Source organism: Chrysoperla carnea, chromosome 4 (genome assembly GCF_905475395.1).
Source record: "Chrysoperla carnea chromosome 4, inChrCarn1.1, whole genome shotgun sequence".
NCBI lineage: Eukaryota > Metazoa > Arthropoda > Insecta > Neuroptera > Chrysopidae > Chrysoperla > Chrysoperla carnea.
The window spans coordinates 37,856,254-37,876,767 of NC_058340.1; the positions used below are offsets into that span (position 1 = coordinate 37,856,254).

At 28.8% G+C, this 20,514-nt stretch overlaps 1 protein-coding gene across 1 annotated transcript in view; it reads left to right on the forward strand.

Moving 5' to 3' along the window:
- LOC123297941 (dipeptidase 1) overlaps window positions 1-20,514 on the forward strand; it is a 317,369-nt gene that overhangs the window by 254,596 nt on the left and 42,259 nt on the right. The window contains exon 8 of the mRNA XM_044879779.1: window positions 13,945-14,121. Coding sequence (XP_044735714.1) covers window positions 13,945-14,121 — 177 coding nt within the window. The remainder of the gene's footprint in view (window positions 1-13,944; window positions 14,122-20,514) is intronic.

A 20,514-nucleotide genomic window follows, 5' to 3' on the forward strand; every position in this document is an offset into this window, starting at 1 on the left:
GGAAGACATTATTCAAACAAAATTCATCACAAAACAAAAACCATTGGTGTTTTTGTGTATTTTATACAAACCAGCATCATATTATAAACAAAAATATCACTCATCAGAACAAAAAAAAAACAATCGTTGTTGATGAAAGAGACCATTTTAAAAATGACTATACAATTAATACAAACAATGAATTCACGATAAAATAGCAAAGTAATTTCAAAAAATAACAAGCATTCAAAAAAGCACGAAAGAGAAAAAAACAACAACCACCTGAAAGGCACACACAAAAAAAACCCTCTATAAGAAGGACCATCAAACATATATATCCTTTTCAGTTATATTTTCCAAGAAAATATAGACTCATGAATCAATGTTTAGAAAGTTAACAGAAAGGAGTGTGGATGCAGTATAAACTCGTTTTATAATTCATGAAATATTATTAATGGGATTTTGAAAATGCCCGGATGGTCATACTCACCGGAACTCCGTTTTTCAGCAACTTAATAGCTTTGTGCACCACTATAACTTTTCCTTAATGTTGAGCAAATTGTCTATTGGAGGTGTCAACACAAGTCATTTTAATAATATTTAAAGTTTTGATCACCTACACAGATCTTCCAAAATGAGGGTAGAAAATTTGGCTGTGCAATGAGTCAATTTTAATTATGAGCCTTTTCGTAGTATGACCTCCCTCACCATCTTTTCGTCCCTTTATGTCAATTTTTTATGTTTCCGTTAAACATTAAACCGACAAAAACCCATTATGAAGTGTGTTAGAAGTTCACGAAGAGCATTGGTATGAATTACTTGTATACCTATTCAAGAACATTAACTTTTTTCGTCTTTTTTGTGGATTAGTGAATCTTTAAAGCCCTTAATTCTTTTTTTATGGTCTTTTAGACTTTGAACTCTTGCCAACTCCCTTGTCTACAACCGTCCTTTTTTTTGACAAAAATCCATATTTTATGTGGGAGAAATATGCCCCGATCGATGAAATCCTGCTACTCACGGTTTTTTTTCATATGTGAGAGCGATAACAACCACCTCTGTATAACGTAAATATCAAATGATTCATGATATAGAAACAACACAAGCAAGGAAGCTTCTCCGAAGCAAGCAGGGTAACGAATAGATAGCAGCCATACAAATAAAATAAATAGAAAAGGATGTTTGTCATGTGATATGTTCTCTAATATGGAAAAGTAAAATATATGTGTCAAGAAAAGGACACATTCATTAATTATCAGATCGTATACTGGTGATAAAACATCACATATACAACACATATAGTACCGAATCCTATACGTATGTAATTGTCCCGAGTTATCCTCTGTCTAATGGTTAATAGTCCCTCATATGTAAAACACAAGGAAAAATAACAAAATTTTTTATGATAAATAATATTTTTTTATTGAAATTTCATACATAATGTCTAAGGAACATTTGTTCAAATGTTTATGTTTTAAAGCATTCCCTTTTTTTCAATAAAATCATTTTTAAAGTTGCTTTCTTCTATGTATCCTATTTTTAAATAGCTACCAGAAGTTATCCATCTGGTTTGCTGGATATTCTGATAAGTATACACCTTTTTTATCCTTTTCACTTCCCTAATCGTTACAAATTGATTTAAAAAAAATGATCCTCATCTTCATGGCTTATATATTAAGACGATATCAGGATATCGCCATACAAAGTTTCATCGAAATAGGTTTAGCTTATTAGCAGAGAAAGATGCAGGAAAACAAACTGACCCATTTATAATATTACTAAGATTATGAAGAGTATCTCACTTAATGTATTTTACGGTTTTTGTCCGTCCCTAAATTACATTCAAATTCCAATGAACTGCCGCCATTTCTTGATATAGGCCGACTCTAGATAGTTTTTGTCCATTAGTAAAATCTCAAATGACATCAAGCAAGTGAATTTAAAAGTGACAGGCCTAAAATAAAAACAAAAGCAGGGATCTAGGGGTTTGTCGAATCTCAAAATTACTATCGAAATAACTAGTGTTTGCTGACAACAAAATCTGGGTTAAAATATTCATTGATTTTTCAACAGGTTTTCGTACCATAAATAAATTACAAGTTACATAACCATGAGTAAATGTGCAAGAAAAAGATGTTTACTTCTTATATTCCACTACTACGTTCATCGTTCTAGTTGAGGTTATGTTTTCTTTGTAGTCTTTGTATCATATCCGATGGATAATATATATAACCGATGTAATAGATCTAATATAAGGGATAGAAGTTAAGAAAGCTAGATAGATAGATACCCACAAAAATAGTTGCTAGTTTAAAATCAAATAAAAAGTTGTAAACATTGACTACAACAATAAGTTTTTTGGCCACACTAACGATCAAAAAATAAATACTATTAAATGGATTCGTTTTTTTGTTCGATTAAATATGGTGTGGTGACCAATTTTAAGATTCCGCAAAGTTTTTTTTTTAAATTAATTCATGTCTTAACTGTTTAAGTCCATCATCCTAAGGTGATTCACAAGTTTTTTTTTCTCAAAGAGAACTATTTTTTGATTTTGAATTTTTTTAAATTCATTTTTTATATTATATTTCGAATAAAAATGATATTAAATAGTTTATAGTACTTGATCATATTTTTTTGTATGTCAGTGTGGCCGATTTCAATCAGTTTTTATTAATTTGGTGAAATATCTGGTTGCGACTACTTTAATGATTGATGAAAAATATCTTATAGTTTATGAAATTTTAGGGTGTAAATAAAGTTAGTAAAAATTTAGCAAAATTTCTACGCCTTACCAAACAAGCTCCTTAATAATCGCCCAAACACCCAAAAGGGGGTAACATAGTTTTGTTGATATTAATTGGGAAGGCGTACCCGCTAGCATTTGTGCGGTCGTTAGGAAACTGATTTGGTAAAAAGAAGAAACTTTTTCATTTTTTACTCATTTTATTTTCATCCCCACCCCCTGTATCTCGAAAATGGCCGCTCTGCCATATATATGCTCTATGAGAGAAATTACTCCATGTCGAGTCAGGAGCTTATTAACCACGTGGCAAAAAATCATGATTCATTTATTTTTTGACGCACCATACCCTAAAATATATTTTTTAATTTAAGAAGTCACAAAAAAGCTTTCTAAAAACTCGAATAAAATTTTTACTAATACTAGTACTACTTCAAGCCCCAACCTTGGCCTTCTTCTAATATTTCATCTTTCGATATATTTAAGATCATGTAATTATTTATCATGGATGGTTTGATATGGTATACTTTACATTATTGAATGATCTCAAAAAATACACATGTAACGGAAAATACAATTTTCTATTCTACAGCGAAAGAAAAATGCATTTTACCATTTATAACATATCGTGTTTGTTATTTGTTTTCAATTCAATTTTTTATTATTTGTACTTGAACAACAAAGAAACAAACTTGAACAATTGTCATCAATAACTTACTCCATCACAGAAAACTTTTATAATTCTAGATTAATGCATTTATCGTAGTACTCTCTTACATATAGAATATGTCTATAGTTTTATCCTCATTTTATCCACTTCGACGAACACATATCCACATGTATATACACTAACATTACATTCTACTAGATGTCCAAGGAAAACTAATCTTATCCTTCAAAAATTAAAATAATTGTATATTCTTTAACAATGCAACAATTTTTGTGGACCTATTTTTCGATATTGTCCACTTTGAATCTCAAACAGCAGCACAATCAAGTTGGTTGCAGAACAAAGCCAGCAGAGAGCCGTCACCAGAAGTAGAGATTGAGAAACAGTAAATGTTTTAATTAAGTAGTAAAAGCAATGTGATATAATTTTGGTCGGTTTTCCACAAAGGGGGAAAGTAAATTACTTAAGTTGTATGTATAGACCTTTTCATTTTAAAAAGTGATTACCTTTTGTTTCGGGCAGTTTATTAAAAAACTAATGTTATCAAATGAATAAGAAATATCTTGTATCTTTGTCTAACTTATTACTGTTTGTTCAAAACAATAATGAATCGCAATTGTAATGTCTATGGATTATAAGACTTTTTAGTTTTTCGATTGTGGAAGCCACACGCAGTTATATACAACGATTTGTGGAGTAGAACAGGCGAAACACCTATTCAAATAGAAATGTATCATGGAAAGTGAGAATGAGTTGATTTTCCCTTGCATTGAAACTCAAATAGTATTAGTATTGACGCACTAAATAAGAAAATACATGACCATTCTAGCAGAAGGGATAAAACTACTCAGGAATTAAGGTCCAGGCACAGAGATGAATTCAACGGCGAATGTTTTTCTTTAAGTTATCAAGTATTATTAGTTAAAAGATTGGATAAGAGTTAAGGGCTTAAGGGCGTATTTAAAAAAAATTAAACCCAAACTTTGAACGCTTAATAACGAAGAAGTAAAATTGATAATCTTTCGTGAATACAAATGGGTGCATTTGGATTAAACGATTCATTTTTATGTCTACTTGAGACAAATACTGATGAGCTTACAAAGTTGTTTGAGAAAATTGCGAAAGCTCATTTAATTATACTAAAAAAAATATACCAATTTTTTTGTTCTTTTCGGGTATGGAACCCTGAAATCGCACTTGAAGCATTGCTAAGAATACTATCCGTTAAATAACATTTCAAACGAAATCAAAAAAATTAAAATCGGTTAATCCGTTTGGCGATACGTTGCCACAGACAGACACACAGACACACGCACATAGAGGTCAAACTTATAAAACCCTTTTTTTTTTAGTTCATATTGTGAATGGCATAAATATTCATTCTGGACGATTCTGTATAAACATTAAAAAGTTTTTTGGTTATGTTGTTTCAGTGACCACACAGAAACAACAATGTTGATGTTGGTTGAGCTTGTTGAGTCATTCTCATTTATTATTAATATTTTTATAATTCCTCTTTTTTTTTGCCTCCTATATACTTCTTATTACTTTTTTAACCATTATTAAATTGGTACAGTTAATGTTTAAGTTGCTGCTCCTCATCTCAGCGAGTTTATTATTATAATAATCATTATTATTTTCTCTAAGGTTTTTCTTACGTGTTCTTTTTTGTTTTTTTGATAAACATTTTAACCAATCATTTATGTTTGTGTTGTTTTGTGGAGAGTCAGTAGTAAAAAAATTAGAATCGAAATTTAAATGCGAGCTAAATTCAATGGTGTTTGATTTAAAATTTTTTAATTCAAATAATTATTTTCTTATGTTAAACGTAAGTATTCCGTGTTTGAGATATCTTTTATTTCTGAATATATAAAACTCTAGCATATGCATTAAAAAATGTCCTTGACAATAGAGAGTTTATTCAACAATGGTTCAAGTACGGAAGGATTTAAAAAAAAAAGCAGTTTTCAACCAACTGCATTTCACTTGTTTGTCACATATAAGGTTGATATACCATATAAAATCGTTCGAAATAGTGAAAATTTAAAAATACAGTGTTCATAAACGTGGGACGTTGAACAGTCCATCAGTATTAGTATAAAGAACATATTTAGAAAACCAAGAGCGTTATATTTTAAACATTCTTGGCAGTATCCACAATTTTTGATTGAGTCCAAACCATTCTCGATCCAAACGAATTTAGGATTATGTAGAACGAAATAATATTATTTTTCCTTGAATTATTTTTATTTAACTCGTCTAGTTTGACTCTTGACTATATTGACTACTCGTATTGGCTGTCCCCGAAGGACACACTTAGGCTATAGAGCCCATTGTGATACCATATATGTGTTTTACAACATTTTTCGCTGATAATTTCATTTATCAGCTTCTCAATTATTTTCAGAGGCTGAGTGCACCTCCTTCATGCATGTACCATGCACTACGCCAGTTCACCACAACTATTAATTAAATTAATTTTTGTTGTGACGGCGGGAATCGAACCCGCTACCCTAGCATACCGCGATCGGACTACATACCGGAAAAAAAAAACTAACATACCGGCATACGATGTAACCATCTGAGCTAGACACTAAAGGTTCGAAAAATATTAGCAAAGAACGAAGCTGTAGTTTGGGAATCTCTTTGTTAAACACACATTCATTTGTATGATGTGTATCTTTAAGAAACGATTAAAATAAAACTGCATTATTTGGTGGAAAAGTGTTTCTTGGATGTAATATGATGGAAATGTAAAGAAAACCTGCACAATCATTTTATCGGTGAGCATTTTATTGTATACAATCTTTCGCAAACAAACATATACTCGAAAAATCTTTGTTGTTATTGCGCACAATCTGTCAATTCACTTTACTTTATTCGACACTCCAGAAGGAGATATTCCGAAAAAATGTATTTACGAACCACTAATTTCATTACACACTTGACATATATTCTACTTGCTTTTTGTTTTTGCAAAAAAACAATTGAAGATAACAGTGAAAACCATTTGAATTGTTTTTATTATAATATTTTTATTGTCTTTATTATTGTTATTATCATTATTTTTAGAGGGCACTTTAATATTGCTTCTATATTTATTTGTCCTGACTTTTTTTTTTTGGTACTATTTTTGTAACATTAACGCATATTTTAATTTTTAGTTTTTGCCGAATATATTTTAATGTACCATTGAATACAAGGTTATTGAACAAACTGTTACTTAAACGTACCTATAATATATCTTACATTTGGCGGTACATACACAGAAAAAAATAGTAATAGTCGCAAGTAAATATGTTACTCACACGGCGGCAAGTGAATTTTTTCTTGGTTCGATAAATTATATACTTGTTATACTTTAATTTTTAAGCAGTCAAATACTTATTTTCCTTAAGTATTGAGACCGGTGTTTCAACTTTTTAAACATTATTTCTTCTTAAATCAACTTGTATAGTGACCAAGTAACCATATCAAGACGAATAAACGTTCCTGTAAAGTTTGTTTTTCTTGTTTAAACATCCGTGGTTTTTCTTTACATGTTTCTTTTATTTTCATTTTACAAACATAATAGTTAAAAATATTATTTTATTTCTTTTTCTATGTTGGACGATTTATAATTTTTTATTTTCATTTTTTTTTATTTTATTTTTCGTTGTAAACAAATTACTTTTTCTTTTGCGTCTAGTTTTAAACATAGACATATAATATTGAACATCTTGCTAGTATAAGTCATTGCTTTTCATAGAGAGCTTGTGTTTGGCTGTCTACGTTGGCATGTGATTCGCAAACTAATTTCTAACTCAAAATAAAAGTCAGAAAGAGAGGAGGTTCGATTTTTTTACAAAACATAAAGTGAAGGCCACTCAATCCAAAATGACACTGAACATTAGAGAGTGCAGATTTGAGTGCACATGCATATACAACTACACTCTCTCTTGTTTGGTGCCATTTTGGATTCAAAGACCTATATAATTCAATTAATTTAGGCTGAGTTAAATTTTGAATGCGTTCTTCTCCTGTCATATGGCATTGCTTGCTCCATTTCAAAATTGATCTTATTGAAGGTAGGTATTATTCCATCTATACTTATCTACATTTCAACAAAAAAAAAAAAAAAACAGGTTGAATATAAAAAGTCGTTTAAACGAGTTTAAAAAAATATAACAGTGAAAAACGTTTATAACGACATTGAAGGGGCCAAAAATGTTCGTTTCAACCAATAGTCGTTATAACCAATGCGTTTATTTTTATTATAAAGTGGAAGAATTGGTATATGTGTGAATAGGGATATGGGTACATATATGAGTCGTTATTTCGGACTAATTCCTAAATAAAGTTAATAAGCTTCAAAATAGTAGGTATCATGATGCTGTTTTGCTTAACCTAAAAAAATATGTAACAAAATGTTTGTACTGCGTTGGTCGTTATAGCCAATATGTCGGCTTATAATTCCTATAAATGTCATTACAATTGATGTTGTTATAGCTGATACAATCATATATATGTTTATATAAGGATTCGGTCAGGAACTTTCCTTTTCGTCATAATAACTGTTTCATCGTTATAATCAATTTTGACTGTATTTAGAACGAAAATAGTAAAATAAAACTTGGAAAAAGTAATATATAGCTAAAACTTTGAATTACAAAAATTTCGACACATTTTTCATACAAACACCGCAAATGTAAAAAAAAAAAAAAAAATAAACATTTATTGTAGAAATGAAATCCATTAAATGAAATTTCTGGTTGAAAAATGTCTACAACTTAATCAATTTGAGAATGAAAATATATATTTGACACATTTATTTGTGTAAAAAGATTAATGCAGTATCGTAGTTCGTATGTATACTCAAATATACGTATATGTATAACATAAATATATTCAAATTTTTCAAAATGTAAAATAACAAACCTAATTTATTTTAAAACATGCAAACACATAAGTTTTATTGCTATAGTAGAGACGTATACGTATATAGAAGTAAAGTATCGTTGTAGGAAAAACATCCTTTTTCAAAACGAGTTATAGTTACTAAACATCTACTTACTACATCCTGAAATCGTTAACTTTACTAATATATTTTACATTTATATAATTTATTTAAATATTATCTATTAAATAACTTATGTAGAAAATAACTTTATATAATATTCAACTGGCCATGCCCTTCGTTTAGCTTTGACTCCGTTTGCGCGTGTGCCATAAAAGTTTTTTTTTAAATTTTTATACCATGTATATGAAATATATCAATGTAAATTAAGTTTTGTCCCAAGTTTGTAGCTCTTAAAAATATTGGGTCCGTATTGGGTTGTAAACCGTTCGAGATAGAATAAAAGTTTAAATGTAAAAAATGTTCCTTATAAAAAAATACACAACTTTTGTTTGAAATATTTTTTTTTTAAACATCACTGTTTACCCGTGAGGGCGCAAATTTTATGGTATGTATTATATGGGAATATCTGTAATGTATGTGTGATATGTATGTATGTGTAATGTGACAGTGTAATCAACACTGTCTATACATGGTATTTCAACAGTTAACTTAGTCAATTGTTTGTTTTCACTTGTTATTACGAAGTTTTTAAACAAATTAAAAATTTACTATCAGAATATTATAGGACAAATGATAAATCATTTACGATGAAGACTCGATCGATTTTTGATATTAATTTGAAGTAGTGTTTTTTGTTGCTGCTGTGCAGTTTCATGGTTCGATATTTGCGTTGACATTCTTGAAAAATACGTAATATGTAATTTTTCAGCACTACACAATACAAAAAAATTCTTGATTCGAGTGGATGAGTTTAGTTGGCTGGTGATGTGCTTACAACTAATAAACATTTCTTGAGGCAACCATGCGAATATTTAATTCAAGAAAATAGTATTTGAGTGCTTATAAATCAAAGCATAGGAAGTAAACCTATTCTTGAACCAAGGAAATATTTTCTTACTATACCATGTCAAAAACATACTTTGTTACAACTAGTAGTTTCTTTTACCGTATAGTAAATAAATAATTAAAATTAAAAAAACGAAGGGTGTGACGTAGGCTTCATTGAAAAATTTCAACCATGGCCCTATATGCATAGAAAGTTTTTCATTTCTTTATTAAGTTTCGGTGTACCAAATTTTATTAAGTACCTACATTCGATTATATATTTTTACTTCCTCGCGTGTAGATATGTGCGCTCAAATTTAGCAATAGATAAGGATGAAAAAAATATTTAATATCATTTCATGAATACATCGAGCATAGATTGAAGAAAAGATTCGATTGGGGATATTGTCTTAACTATTTTTACGAAAAACAATTATATAATTTTTAGTTTGCTCTCATTTAATGTTTTGAAACGGATGTAAGACAAAGCCTACGAACTTCCCACTCTTAATTTGCGCTTGACGTTAAAAACAGAAACCGCATTAGATACCTGAAATATCAAAAATGAAGTAATAGGAAATTTAAAAAATAATTTCACTTGAATTTTTTTTTCTTTTAACCATTTAAATTTAAGTACAAACTCTAAAAATGTATGCCGATTAAAATTTACAGCAAATTGAACGTTTCGAAATAAAAAATGCATGATATTTTCATTTGAAAATTTTTTTATTATTAATCTTTTTCTGATAAATTACTAAAACCATTAAAAAATAATTAAATATTTAAAAAAAAAATTTTCCGTAAGATGAAAATACGAAAAATAAAAAATTTCAAAACGTTATTTATTATCATAATTTAGACAGCAGAATGTATAAAATGTCTAATAATAAAAAAAATAAAAAAAAGTCAAGGCACATATAGCATATTCAGAGTATCATATACCAACTCATTCACAGTAAAATAGGTCGTTTGGGCGATGGCAATCCGTATTTGGATTATAATATTTTTAACTTCCCAGAGGCAGTTAATGTAATGGGGCCGATTTTGAAAATCTCCAGTTTAACATATGTCCGCGGTTTCAAGGCTGCAATATCCGAATCAAACCTTTTCAATATGATGTGTGTGTATGTGTGTACGTATGTACGTATGTTCGTATGTTCGTTCGGATTCTTTCGACTCGATTATCTCGCGAACCAGTTATGACATTAACACGTGAATGGGCTTATTCGACGCGTAATCGCGTATTTAAGAACTGTAAGCATTCTGTTTTCAGCAGAATTACTTGAGTAGCATTTTAATGGTAATAAAAAACTGGAAAAAACTGAATAAACGGAGTCTGAAAAGTGGATACAACACATCATTTATCTATGGACATAATGATCCTTCCAGTATAAGCTGCAATACATGTTCGAAGAATAATCTATGAAGGTTAAGAAGGCCTTCTTTAATGTTTTTCCCCCCTCTGGGAAGTTAGTCGTGTGGACTACAGGGGTCGCACTCACACAACTTCAGTGCCACATCGACTATGTGCTGCCAATTTTTTGAAATATTTTTCCTTGATCTTTATTGGAGCTGTTTTCCAAGCGTCTCTATTCTATAAGCTACTTTAATTAGTTTTTCGAGAAACTTGTTTTAGCTCGAATGCAGTCATAAGACAAGTTGAATGAAACCTTACCGAACAAAAATTATTAATTAAAAACCGACGACGAATTTTGTCAAACAAAATATATGAGCCAGTGTTGTATTCTGGAGGTAATGGAGCCTGTTTTAATTTTGTTCATACTTAGAGAACATTAGAAATAAATTGGGGATCTAATCTTTTTTTTTAATGTTGTTTCAAACGAGATAGACGAAGGATAAAATTTGCCTGGTTGTATGAATTCTCATAATCATTATCGCATGATAAGGTTCAAGAAATGCTCCGTAAAATCCGTACACGATAGCTGTATAAAGATTTAAGCACCAGTGAAAGATATCATCCTTTCTGATCTTTTGCAGTAACTTATTCGAATGAGATAATTCAACCTGAATTCACTTCGTCTCGACAACGCCCATATTACCCAATCAAATAGAAAAGTGTAGTAGATAAGAAAAAGTATAAGGATGATACCCTCTTATAAAAAATGTGAAGTAAGTATAGTACATACAAAGAGAAGAAACAAGGAATATTTGTTCGTTCCAATTGAAGTGGTATTCCACCTCATTGAGCAGTCAATGGTGCAGTTACCTGAAATTTATTTTTGACTTTACTTAAACTGAAAATTATATTATGATAGGTATAACTTTTATAATAATATTCTAATGTTGGTATTATTATATAGACACATTTTTCATTATAAAAGATTTTTTCTTTTTAAATAATTCATTTTATTTCTCTGTAGTTTCTCAGTTATAAAATCTTTGCCCCTATAAATTGGATGCATTTAATTCATATATCATAACGTAGAGACAAATATGCAAAAATTAAATGTTTTCTTGAGTAAAACCCCTTTATCCATACAGTGTGTCGAATTTAAGAAATTTTGCAGTCATACAGGATGGTGGGTTAAAATTTTTTAAGATACCTAACCAAAGTCTGCACTTTGAACTCAGTCTACTATAAATTGACAAAAAGGGCAAATTTTTCAAATTTTGTCTAGCGTCAGTGGTATTGAAAAAAAAAACTCTTGGACAAAGCTGCTTAGAATACTTTTTAATATCCACATACCGATTTTCATGACAAAATTACAATTTTTAATTTTTTCAATATTTTGGTCTTTACTCAAAATTATTACAAGTTTATTAAAATATTTGAATACATTAAGTTATCAATTTGTCCAATTTGTACATTCAAAAAGTTTAATTTTTAATTTTATAACTAATGTGCTATGGAATGTTTAAACTGTAGAAATTGATAATTTAATAGTGTTGTGCATTCAAATATTTCAATAAAGTTGTAATAATTTTGAGTTTAGATCAAAATAATGAAAAAATTATAAATGGGAATTTTGTCATGAAAATGGGTCTATGGGTATAAAAAATATTTTAAGCAACTTTTTCTAATTGTTTTTTTTTTTCGATATCTCTAATCATGACATATATATTACGAGCTGTCAAAGTTTTCGTTTAAAACGCCTGAAGTTTATTTTATAACGCCTGAAGTTTGGAAATTTCTTAACTTATTGAACTAAAGTAGAAATGAAATTTAACTTGCATCGAAGATCGTTTGCGCTAACTAACCCGAAGTGCGTGCTAGTAAAAATCAAATTTCTGCCCAGCAAATTAAAATTAATATGATATTGCTATGAATCCTAATTACTTACTTTTGACTAAAAAAATGATTTTAAAAATTGACTTCCACTGATTTACGAACTAGCAACTTTTGTACTAGACAACGCAGCAAACGCCAGATTTTTTTAATCAAATTTTATGTCTGTAGATATATTAGCAAAAAACCTTACATAGAGGTTGGTTATGAATGTCAAAAGAATATGCAATTTTTTATACATTAAACTGAATATTTATATAAAGAATTGACGTTAATAATTTGCATTTTTATCGTTTGTTCTTACATAAAAATGCAAATTATTATCGTCAATTCTTTATATAAATATTCAATTTAATGTATATAAAATTGTATATTTCTATACCATGTTTATATGAAATATATCAAGGTATACTAAGTTTTGTGTCAAGTTTGTAACGCTTAAAAATATTGACGTTACGAACAAAATTTATATGTTACGTACATGTGTTCATAAAATCACCTTAGTAGTCCATTCTCAGTTGTCTTTTCCTCTGTCTGTCTGACAGCACGATAAATCAATAATTTACACGATAATTGTTTCGTAAACGTCACTGTTTACCCGTGAAGACGAAAATTATATAGTATTTATTATATGGAATATCTGTCATGTGTGTGTGACATGTATGTATGCCTGGCTACCTATGAGTGGCTAGCTCTCTTTACTTGCCTGACGTAAAAAAACAAACAATTCCGTAAAAAAACACTGTCTATTCATTGTATTTCAACAATTAACCCAGCCAATTGTTTGTTAGCACTCGTTTTTAGTAAATTTGCTGCACTTAACAATTACCTTTCAAAGTGTTCACAATCAAGGTTTTGGAATTTCAGATGGCTAGGTAATAAAACTTAACAAATTAAGGCAGTTTATTTGTACTCAAACATAGCTTATATATAAAAATTTTGAGATTTCTTGTTCCAAATCAACCACCCAGTGGTTTGACCTAAACTGAATTAAATTTATTTTTATCCTTTACTAATTTTATCCTTTTCACATGTATTATGTTTCCTAGTTAAATTTTAGCTCATCATCGAATAATTCAAAGGCTTAAGTTATTTCAAATATTTGGAATTAGTAACGCAATTAGGGATGTACGAGCGTCCGGACAATTTTTGATAAAATGCTTGATTTTTTGAAGTTATGCTATGTCTTAATCAATTCTGATAATTTTAGGGGAAATTGCCCGGTTTTTTAAATAAATAAATGAATTAAAAATAAGCATTTTTAACATTGGTCCTACGGGGAAAACGGTACAAATAATTTCAAACAAAAGTCTTAAATTTCCTTGGCGCTCGTACTACCTTAAGTTAAATTATTAAATTAAAATTATAAGAAGACTACAAACAATTAGTGCAATAAATATATGAATTTAATTTTTTTTCAGATGGTAGTAAAAGAAATGAATCGTCTTGGTATGATGGTTGATTTATCCCACGTTAGTGTACCAACAATGTTGGATGCATTAATGACAAGTCGTGCACCAATTATATTTTCACATTCATCAGCGCATGCTATATGTAATAGTTCACGTAATGTGCCTGATCATGTTCTCAAAAGACTGGTAAGTTAATTATAATTATCATTTTATTATCATTACTCTAATATTACAAGATGTTTTGAACGGGAGCCATTCTAAACTACTTTATAATAAAGAGAGAACAAAACTTTATTATTAATAAAGGGTTTTTCATTTAAAATGATAAAACTAAACCAAAAAAATATAAAATATCATAATTTTTTGGAATACGACTTGCCATGGTGAGGAAACTGTGAAAAAACCGTCACGTAATAAAATGATATATGCTTTGTGTGTGTGTTCCATATCCACGGCTACCACAATATGTTATCCTTCTTTGAATTATTTTTATTTGTTATAGTATACCAATTTTGCATTTTTTTACTATTTATATCCATAAATTGTTATTATCCATTGCTAGTTTTGGATGTAAATAATAAAAAAATGGCAATTCGTGTACTTTAATTATGTGTCTTGGGACCCTGCCTACTTGACACTACAGATTGAACAGATTACTTATATGCATTTTCTAGGAGATACCCGTTCGCTTTGCTGGGCAATTTCTCCTTTAAAAACGAAAACTATCACGTTATAGCCCTCACTTATCCTCCCTTTTTTCACAATTTTATGGATTTTTATTTTTTGGTGGGAAACTTTGAAAATGAAGTTTTGGCTATGATACTCGCTGACATTGTAACTTTCTATAGGTCTAATCATTAAATTAACCTGATTTTTATACTTTTTGGATTAAAGATTTTTCAAAGGAGTACCCCTTAAAAAAATTGCAAGAAATCGAGAAATTTTTTTTATATCCAATTTCTTATAAGGTCATTTTTTAGTTTATAAGGTAAGCCGTAGAAACGTACAATTGAATCAAGTGCCTAGAAAGTCAACGATGTCAATTATATTGATAAGGACAGAATCTATGCGGTCGACTGTATTTTTCACCTCTCAAAGGACTATCCATACTTGGCATCATCACAATATCAACATAAAATGCTTCAAATAAAAAAAATCATGGAATTTTCTCATCCACAAATTGTTTAATTAGAATTACATCATCTTAAATGATAAACCCTTTATTATTATTAGAAAATGTTATCATAATAGTATTAGGAACGGATATAAGAAAGATTCGTACGTTGTAATAACCCAACAATCTAATTGAATTAGTCCCATTATTATTGGTTTATTGTTTGTAACAATAGTTTTATATCGTTATTATCATTATTATTATTATAAAGGTGGCTTGTAATACATTGTAAAAGTTATTTGTTGTTGTCTCTTAAAACAAGTAAAATATTATTATTAAATCAATATTTGATTTTAGTATTTAGTTCTCAACTTTATTTCATGAAAAATACAAGATGTTTCACGATGACTTTTAGTAATTCTATGGCATTTAACTGATTAATTTGATCGGTATAAGCCTCCGGTATTTATATTTAAATCACGTATTAAGGCTCTTGTGTTCATGAGTATATAAGTTTCATCTCTACAACTCAACTGTTTCTTATACAATATATAGAGTACATTGGTTAATTTTGCGTTTTTATATCTCAACAATGGTCAAAAATTATTGGCTTTTTTTCAACTGAGAAGAAAGTATCCAATCTTCAGTTAGTTTCTTCTGAGACCGCTAGATTTTCCGTAATAATGATCCGTAATTTAATTAATTAAGTTTATCTCGACTTGTAATAAAATTCTTCTGACTATATTACACTGACTCTATAAAGACTCTTTACTTTTATCTCATATGCGATGATTTCAATGTTGGGTTGTCTTGTAAAGTTTGAATGCTTGTAAGAAAATTGCCATTAGCTCTCAATCTTGTATATTTTGCATTTCCTCTTTGACATACTCTTTATTGTGATTAACATTACCAAAACTAAATTCGAAATGAAAGGAAATAATGAAAAACATGCTCAAAAAAGAAATGATCATTCCATTTAGCAACCAAGCAATACTATTTTTCTGCTTCGTTTTCATCTGGCTTTCAAAACTTTTCAATGCTCAACTTCTTAAGATATTTTAAACCGAAATTTTTTCAATATTATGTTTCCCGTTTCAAATATTTTTTTCTGTATTATACAATAAAATAATTTTATTTAATTGGGTATTTGCATGAAATTTATTTTTCGAATTTCTTAACAAAATATGAAAAAAAACCTTAAGCGAGATGACAAAAAGTATAATTAAAATTAAAATCAGCCAAGAAATACTGATGATATAAGCATTTTAAAGACAGGTATTGAATAGGGAGATCCGATAAGAACAATGACGTCTATCAGCCATATGCCATAGCATAGCTACATATGGTATACCATAGCTACTCCATGTTAAATTCTGTTTTGTTAGAATGAGATAAAAACAAAACTTTGATGGCTTTTATCTTGATTGTTTTTATAGTTATTCGAAAAAAGGCTCTTTTCTCGGCTGTTTCTTACATGAATAAGTTTTTAATAAAAAGTCAAATACCCAATTCGTAAAAAAATCAGATTTTTTTCTCAAAAGTGTACTTCATTTTTCAAGCCTTTCGAAGGTTTGCTTCTTTGCTTTTGACGTATTATGTGATTAAGGACTTTCTTTTGACATATTAGGGCTAAAAGATCCTTTATTCACAAATATCGAAATATTACCTTTTACGCCCAAGTTAAATTTAAAATATCAGAGTCAGTAATTAGTTCTCAAAATCAAATAACAAAAATACTGAAGAGTATATGCAATTCGATCAACACAAAATATCATTTATTTATATTTGCCAATGTATTAGGGTAATTTATTTTTAAGTATTCCAAGAAACGATTTTCCGATAACAAAATACTATTAAAACCTTCTTCCAAAGTATAAAATAATAAAATATGCATACAAACAATTGATATAATATGGATTACATTTTCAAAACATTAATCCAAAATGTAAATATTCATTTTGATCACCCCCATTATAAGTAAGATTATATTATTCCTACTGTCATAATGAGCATAGGTTTATTATATAATGTATATAGGTAATATTATAAGGTACATGCATATTATACACCGTACATAATATAAGTACATGATGTAGACTTACACTGTATGTAGTTAACATGTATTTCACAATAGTTTACATAATGCCATTTTGAATAAATACATATATATTCAGTTATAGTATAAATACCATATATTAAGTAATACGGTACGTTTATCTTTTATTGCCCTGCCCTGTTGAAGTCATTTTTGGATCGAAGTTCCTTAACATGGCTCGCCATGGTAAGCAAACTGGAAAAATGTTTATGCAAGAAAATGAGATATGCTATATGTGTGTGTATGTGTGTTTGTGTGTGCCATATCCATGGCAAGCACGATATATTATCCTACTTTGTATTTTTTTTATTCATTATAGTACACTAATTTTGCATTTTTGTACTATTTATATCCAAAACTAGTTATGGATATATGCATAACTAGTTCTGGTTATAAACGGTAAAAAAATGGCCAAAATTTGTGTACTTTCATTATGTGCGGCTTGGAACCCTACCTACTTGACACTACCGATTGAACAGATGACCTATATGTAAGGAACCTCTTTCCTAACGGAGGTCTCACGACCGCAATCTGGTTTTTTTTTTCTTTTGTTCAATATGTAAGTAGGCGCTAGCCCATAAAAAATGCATAGTTCTTTTTTTCTATCCCCCAGTTGAGGAATTGATAAACATACGCTTGGTTATAAGTGCTTTGTCACAGCTAAAAACCGAAGCATCATAAAAAGAATAACGGTACGATTTGACTTTATTATGAGCTCCCAGACTAAAATATATATTTAAAAAAAATTAAAACTATCAAAATTATTAAAAATATTACTTTAAGAACTGAAAACGAAAAATTGTTTTCGACTTTCATACGACTTTCAGTCAAACATGAAACTTAATTTATTAAATAATAAATTTAACATCGTCATTGGACGCTTAAAAATTTAGTATTCACATCCTGTATGTTTATAGAAAAATGGGTACACATTTATATTTATTTGTACAGTCTTAGCTAGCCAAAAAAATTATATAATTTTGGCAAATGTTTCAATTAGATTTATAATTCATTCACAAAACTTGAATGTATTTTTTTATTTTATTATTTTATGGATCATTTATGTGGGGAAAATATTGCATTAGATGACAAAAATTTAAATAAGTTTTTTTTAAACAGTTTAATGCGATTATTTATTTTATTACCCTACCACTGGCATTTAGATAAATTTTTTTTTATTCGTTTGAACATTATATTTTAACTTGTGTTTTATTTGACCATTAATCATCATTATTCAATTTTTTTCGTACACACAGTAGATCAAACAGAAAATAAACTCAAATGATGAAATTTTTATATTCATATTTTATATCATTTTGCAATAAAATTTACAAAATTTATTTCTTTTTGCAAAGTGTTTGAATTAGAAAATGATAAATGAAAAATAAAATTCTGAATAATCAAAAACTAATTATAATTTATAAACTGAATGATTTGAGCATTCATCCCCAGAATACTTGCCTCGGCGGAGGAAACTTCACTAAGTACATAATCTAAAAACTAAAAACTGAAACTTTTTAACGAGTTCTTTGAGCTTCAGCTGCTAGATATCCATATTTTAACCGTGAATAAATGAATAAGAAATAAAGCTATTTGTATTGTTAGTTTTTGTAATGAAATCCGAGCTGTATTAATTAATGTGTCTCTTAATCTCTAAGAACTTGAAGCAATTAGTAAAACCATAGCAAAAGTAGTGTGTAAACTTCAACTATCATGTTAATTACTCAACAAAATGTGAACTTTTAAAATTTCGTAATTGGTTAGTTGTTTTATGAGTGTGAATTGCTTAGTTGTTTGTTTGTTTGTGTATTTGTTACGCTTTCACGCAAAAATTAATGAATGGATTTGAATGAAACTTAACAATAATATAGCTCATATATCAGAATAACACATGAGCTATAATTTATTAAGATATGTTAAAAAAAATTTAATTTAATCTGATATTTAAAAATAGTAAATGTAAAGCAATTTCTAACCATCTTTTCTGATAGAGTCAATGAATAATGACTATATTATAAATGATAAATGTGAAAGTAAGATTGTTTGTTTTTTGTTTGCTTGGTATGCTCTCTAGCAAAAACTAATGAATGGATTTGAACGAAGCTTAACAATCATCAGAATAACACATGAGACATAATTTATAAAAATATATAAAAAATATTAAATTTAATCTGACATTTAGTGAATGTATAACAATTCATAACCATCTTTTCTGATATATTCATTGAACAAAATTGAAAACTGTATATATGTTTCACCTGTGTAAAACAATCTCTACCATTATTTAGAGTGTTATGGAAGAGTGAAAGCTACAAGGTGGTGGTTTTTAGCAATGTTTTCTTTGAAACCCAGAGAAGCTGGTGGGTATCAAGGTAATAACCAATAATGTTTAAACAAGCATAATTTAAAAAAAAAAAGGAGTAAATATTTGTAAGCTGCATTGAGAAAGTCACCTTTCGTGAAAGGCTAACAACCTCATAATAAAAATGTAAGATTGAAAGTATAACGATCTTGCTTGTAAAACGCATATAGTAAGTAATAAGAGCTTTTAAACAATATACACTCTATACAATATAAAAGGGTATAATATTACCCGTACTTGTGATGTTATATATGTATATTGTATATGTATGTCTACCATCATAATACATTTAACAAGGAGATAAATTGATTGGGTATACATGTTACACATTACATCCTGTGCACTATACTGTTACATACATACATGGAATAAATATGCAGAGTGCCACAAAACTACCGCATAAGAAGAGAAGGTTGATATAGAGGATCAAATTCTTTCAGATCTTATGTACCATTAACGAAAAATGACTTTGCTAATTATCGTTTTGAGAATATTTCGGTGCTTTAGAATGTACTAAAATTTATCCACTTAAAAATACGAAATAAGATCGACCTTTATCCATCTGCTAGCGGAATGAAATTAATTTTTTATGCAATATAAAATGTAAAGAAATATCCCTACAGTGGGTTGTTTAAAAAAATCCTCTCTTAATAAAAATATCAAAACTTTTTTTTGGTATTTTGGGAAACGTCATTTTTGAACGATTTTTGCTGCCAACCTAATACCAGCATGTTTGGAATTAAAAAAGTTTTCATAAAAAATACATTTTCAAACTTATTTTAAGGTTTTTACTGTAGTATTTTGGTGCCGGAGACTTTTTTCATCTTGACCAAACCCCCCCCCCTCTCATTCACTAAAAAAAAAGAAAATTGTCCCAAAATACATTTTCATCGGAACAGAACTATCATGTTCAATTTCAACTTAAATGATTAAAGATATCTTAGAGATGATGTAAAAGTCAGTTACAAGATATGACTGAATTCAAAATTAAAATCGATGCATAAACAT